General features: G+C 32.6%; 1 protein-coding gene across 1 annotated transcript; it reads left to right on the plus strand.

The window, feature by feature from the left end:
* The first annotated feature begins 333 nt into the window (after positions 1-333).
* On the plus strand, positions 334-3,523 carry LOC143606210 (uncharacterized). Its single transcript, XM_077082054.1, has 9 exons — positions 334-488; positions 598-608; positions 961-1,051; positions 1,133-1,275; positions 1,365-1,455; positions 2,793-2,928; positions 3,017-3,192; positions 3,285-3,312; positions 3,431-3,523. The coding sequence occupies exons 1-9, from the start codon at positions 334-336 to the stop codon at positions 3,521-3,523; spliced, it is 924 nt and encodes a 307-aa protein (XP_076938169.1).
* Positions 3,524-5,793: the final 2,270 nt, after the last annotated feature.

A 5,793-nucleotide genomic window follows, 5' to 3' on the forward strand; every position in this document is an offset into this window, starting at 1 on the left:
TATTACTAAAAGTTATTATATAATACATTCTAATAAAAGATTTTTTAATAATCAATCGGTTATTTTTGGAGATGCTTATTTACAATAAACCGGTTTATTATATTCAAACTTATGTTTAGAAAGTTTCTATACATAATACGTTTAACAAAATTAATATTCTCTACATCTTACTATATAATATCTAATCACATAATCATTTTTCATAATTTTCATAATCATAGCCCTTTTCTTCCATTCATATCTTCTGTGTAAGCTCCTACACTGTTATTAATTGTTTTTATATTTCAAATATTTTAGTTAACTGTTTTATATTTTCATTGTAAGCATAAGACAATGGAAGGTCAAAACTTTACCATGCTAAATGAAATCGATGTTCTCAAAACATCACCATCAACTCTTAAGGTTAGAGTTCTAAAGCTATGGAGCATCAAATATAACAAAAATGTCAACGAGGATTTTTTGATGGAGATGGTTCTAATGGATGAAATGTAAGTATCTATTTATTAATCTGTATATATGTTACACTATCTATACTTTTTATATCTTAAATACCGGTTCAGTTGTAATTCTCATAAATATTTTTTTCTTTAATGACAGAAGAATCGAATGTAAGTTACCGTTTATAAACATGATATTTTTCGTTTCTAAAGATTCTTGAAGGAAAACTTTACTCTCGCTATTGTCAATACTAGCGTTGGTCTCAATGGATCCAACTACAGAGTAATTGATTGTGCCAACAAATTAGTTTTGGGACCAAACACACATGTCAATCCATATCAAGAGTTTGAAGGTTGCATCTTTGGTTTCAAAATGATTTCATTTGAATCAATAATCAATAAACAAATTTCTTTGAAATCCACTATTGGTATAATACTATTTGTCTTCAAATAAATTATTTATTAATTTTAGCCTAAGATTTCCAATAGATCTGTTAACTTTTTTTTATTTTCTTTGTGTTAGATTTAATTGATCACGTGGTTCATGTCTTCAAGAGCAATGTTTCAAAAGTCAAAGACAAAAACAAGCGTACAATGGAGATATGTGATTTAAGGTACTACTATTTACACTACCATTTGGTGACAAAATATAGTTAATATACTATATACATTATTTAACACTTCTCTTATTTCAGTGGAAATTGTGTATATCTCACACTATGGGATCATTATGCATCTGAGCTCTCTAAATATGTCATTGATCATTTTAATAAAGGGCATGCCATTATTGTACTGCAGTTTGGTAGGGTTAAGTATTACACCGGTTCTGATGGTAAAGGTAACTATGTGTATTGTTTTGAAATTAATTGAGCTTTAAATATATCATGTTAAACTAATTTTTCCTTCAATAATCTTCAATGTTTGTAGAGAAAGTGTATGTGTCGAAATCTTTTGGATCTAATGTTAGTCGTTTGTTTATCAATGACTTTTTATTTGAAATAGAAGATTACAAAAACATGTATATTATTAAACCAGTCGTTGTTGTGTTTAGTTCATAGATTTTATTATTTAAATTTTAGATTATCTTACTTTTTCTTAAATATGTAAATTATAAATTGAAAAAATTACAAATTCTGTCCTTTTGAATATACAATATTATGGTTTGGGTCCTTTTTGAAAATGAGTTTCACTTTTTATCATTTATTTGGATTTTCACCTCGATTTTAGTCCTTCATACTAACGACCATCCAAAAATTCAGTTAAGCGTCATCATGTACCATGCACATGAGGGTAAATATGTCCATTTACATTTCAAAGACTACTTATCTAGTTATGTGATTCACATAAAAAAATATTTTTATATAAAAAGATTTAACTTTAAAACAAAGTCTCTCTCTTTATCATCTCTCTCATCTTTTAAGATCCAGTCCACTGCTATTTGTGAACGGCGGTGTATCTGGTGGGCAAATGGTAGCCAATGTGATGAAGATTTAGTAGCAGGCCAGACTTTGATATTTAGTCGGTGGGCGGAAAAGATGATAACTGGCAGCAAAGTGGGTGCGGCTATGGTGACTTTCAGGCGAGAACAGTGGCGGCCGGCTACACCCATCTTGTTTCTTCGTCCCAAACGCCAACCAACATCAGCCACCATGACCGACATCTTTGAAACACACAAACCCAGATTTGAAACAAGACAATTGTGATTCAGATCCGATTTGAAACCCATATCTGAAATAAATAAGTGGTCATTCAGAACCGATTCGAAATCCGAATTTACAACAAGATTTGGTGCTACCAACATCGAAAGAAAAATGGGATGATACCACTGTAGCAGGCCGAAGTTTGGGTTTGAGATAGTGGGCAGCAAAGACGACAACCGACGACATAATCGGTGGCGGCCATAGTCTTTTAGGCGAGAATGGTGATGGCCACAACCTTCTTGTTTCTTCTCAGGTGAGAAACTTGAATATGGAGATGAAGAGGATGATGGTGGTGGTGATGGCGGCGGCGTCTAGCCGTCTAGGTATTATGTATGAAGATGATGGTGGGAAAGAAGTAAAGAGAGAGAAAGAATTGAATGATTGATGGAAAAATGTTAGATATAAAGTCTTTTTTATAATTATTTAATGAATTATTTTTAGTTAGATAGATAAAATGACCAAAATGCCCTCCCATGTTTCGCATACGTCATGATTTAACTGGGTTTTTGGATGGTCGTTAGTGTAAAGTACTAAAACTGAGGCAAAAATCCAAATAAAGGATAAAAAGTGAAACTCATTTTCAAAAAGGACCCAAACCATAATAATGTATATTCGAAAGGACAAAATTTGTAATTTTTTTCTTATAAATTTGTAGTTTGTTGGGTTTGCTAAATGGCAATGATGTTGCTGTTCGCAAACCGATTCCAGTGAAGATGTTGTCGTCTGTTGATGATAAGTTTTTGAAAGCCACATATTTTTTTAACATTTGTGATATTTGTACCATTATATTTGTAAGTGAATTATTACACTCTTTATGGTATCCTATTTATCTTTGAAGATTTATTGAATACTGATTAAGTAGTTTTTACTTATTTGCAGCCTAAGAGTATCATTATCCTTGCTACAATTAAGGTCATCTGTCCAGATACAGAGTGGTATTACATTGGGTGTAATACCTGTAGCCGTAAACTCATGGAAAATAATGGTGAATGGGGAAAGGAATATGAATGCAAAACCGAAAGATGCAATGTGTTAGGTGTTCTCCCTACACCTAGGTATTTATTGAAAACAAATTCAAATGTGTACTTTGTCCATTTTAGAATTATCTGTTTTTCTTCCTATTAACCTATACTTATTTTTTCTATAGTCAACTATCAAGAATTAAGCATATTTTGGTAAAACATTCAGGAACTTTTTTTTCTAACTAATGGGCAAAGGGAATGAATACCGAAAGAACAATTCTATATCGGGAAAATGGTCCGATATAAACGTCAAGTGTCAACTCTTTTTTAGAGTGTTAACCAACGGAATTTTAACCAGTTGGGTAGTGGTGCGAATTATGCAGATATCATTGCGATGGCTTTAGTAGAGTACCAAAGTACTTAGGGACCTTTTAATTGCATGAAGTGTTGGCAACATCTTCGTGATCACCCTAAGTGGGGTGTCGTATCCCCCATCGGGCCCGGAAGCAGGCGGCAACCAAAAAGATTCAAAACATCGTCCTTGGTTGATCAAGAAATGTCAAGTCTGATGCTCAAAACTTTGACTTAAACTATGATGATTTTGGTACTAATGAGGATGCGTATGACAAACCTAGTAAAAGAAGTCGTGGAAAAGAGAAAGCGGTGAGGCCGTTGTCAAAATGAAAGAAGAATTCAACGAAATGAATTGTCGAATTAATGATATATACGACATTGGGAATCAAGGTTTTCAATTAACGCAACAAAATTTTCAATCCAGTAAGAAGTTCGCCGAGATATTAAAAGTGAGGCAAGTGGACAAAGATCTCACATTTTTGCAGGATCTGATCGACCACCTCACCGAACATGACCGGGCTTTAACTCAAATAAAAAGAGAGAACATTATTGGGAAAATATAGTAGTATCCTTTTTAAGTACTTTTTAAGTACCGTTTATGTATTTTTTTTAGTGTGTTTTTTTTTAATTTTTAATGTAGTGTTTTAATTTATTGTAATTCTTTATTTATTTTATTTAATAAAAATTTATTTGTTCTATTCTTATAATAACAATAATAATAATAATAATAATAATAATAATTAGCTTCATTCACTACAAACTCTTTTTGACAAAGTAAACTCATATAAGGCTATTCATTACGGAGGGGTTACGTCATCACCACGTAGGAAACGAGGCTTCAAAAAACCTTTTTGATAACACCCCGTTGTGGTTTAAAGCTCATTTAATATCCCACTATATATATATATATGTATATGTGTGTATGAGAGGGAGAGGGAGAGGGAGAGAGATAGGGCCCATAATCCCCCCACTATGGCGCCGGTCTTGATGAGCCCCGCCCCTTCGACAGCTGTGACACCCGGCTAAAAATTAGCCTAAACTGCGACTAATATAATCTCGATTAGCAATAAAATTTCATCATTATGAGAAAAATCTTCTTTATTAGTGATCTAGACGTTTCAAAGTCAACAAAAAGTGCAAAAATCGCCACGTAACGAGCCTGACGTGGAATAACCTCGGGTAGCGAGTCAAAAAGTAAATAAATCCTTAAAGGGGCTAAATGATCTCGAAAAATTTCAATACATATTAAAGTAGTCGAGACAATGTATAATCTTAATTTTAGAAGGCTCGAATCGCAAAAATTGCAAAATAAGTAACCCGAGTGTCGGCGGACGACCCGGTAAGGACCCAACGTCAACAATTTCCAAAAATTAGTTTCTTAGGCTTGTATTATCAAGAATCCAATTTCGTTCAAAATCTGACAAAAATTATTAAAAACGAGATTCGTTTGATTAGCTAAAATTCGTTAGACGTTAAAACGGAAACTTAAGTTTTTTGTTTAAACACCTACTTACTAAACCAAAACCTTGTGCCATCACCCATTTTTTTCTCAAAACCAACACACATGTCACTTTCAATCATTATCTAGTCATTATATCTTCTAAAAACATGTGTGTTGTAACATTCTCATCCATACACCTTTCACCCCAATGATTACCCTAATCATTATCCTTATGTGTTGTCATCACCTACACCATTCATTTTTCAAACACGCTCCTTTCTCTCTATATATACATGACACAAACACACACATACAAACACACTCAAAAATCAAATATTAAACACACATATACATAATCATAATCAAGAAATCATGGAGGTTTAAATCAAGAATAAAGATCAAGAAAACTAGGAAGAAATTAAGGAAGAAGAACGCCATTATCACACCCACTACACTCTCAATCTTATCTTTAGATCTTCAAGAACACAAGTAAGTTTTGTTTATGAGTTGATTTCTTGGAATTATGTGTTCTTGAGATTGGGATTGAACTTGAAAGTTTGAAATTTTGGATATTGATGTGTGTTTATGTGAGCCGTATGTATGTATGTGTGTGTAAGAGGATGGATTAAACCCACTTATACATACATACATACATGATTGAGATTGAACTTGAAAGTTTGAAATTTTGGATATTGATGTGTGTGTATGTGAGCCGTATGTATGTATGTGTGTGTAAGAGGATGGATTAAACCCACTTATACATACATACATACATAGATACATACATACATACATACATTCATCTTGAAGTTCATACTTTGATTGTTAAGATTGATTAGAAACATTGTTGAATATTTGATATTTAAGTGTAATCATGGATGAAATTGATGTTAGGAAGA

Source organism: Bidens hawaiensis, unplaced genomic scaffold (assembly GCF_021521415.1).
Source record: "Bidens hawaiensis isolate Kalapana, Puna unplaced genomic scaffold, B.hawaiensis_p1.1 tig00073577_1, whole genome shotgun sequence".
Taxonomy (NCBI): Eukaryota; Viridiplantae; Streptophyta; class Magnoliopsida; order Asterales; family Asteraceae; genus Bidens; species Bidens hawaiensis.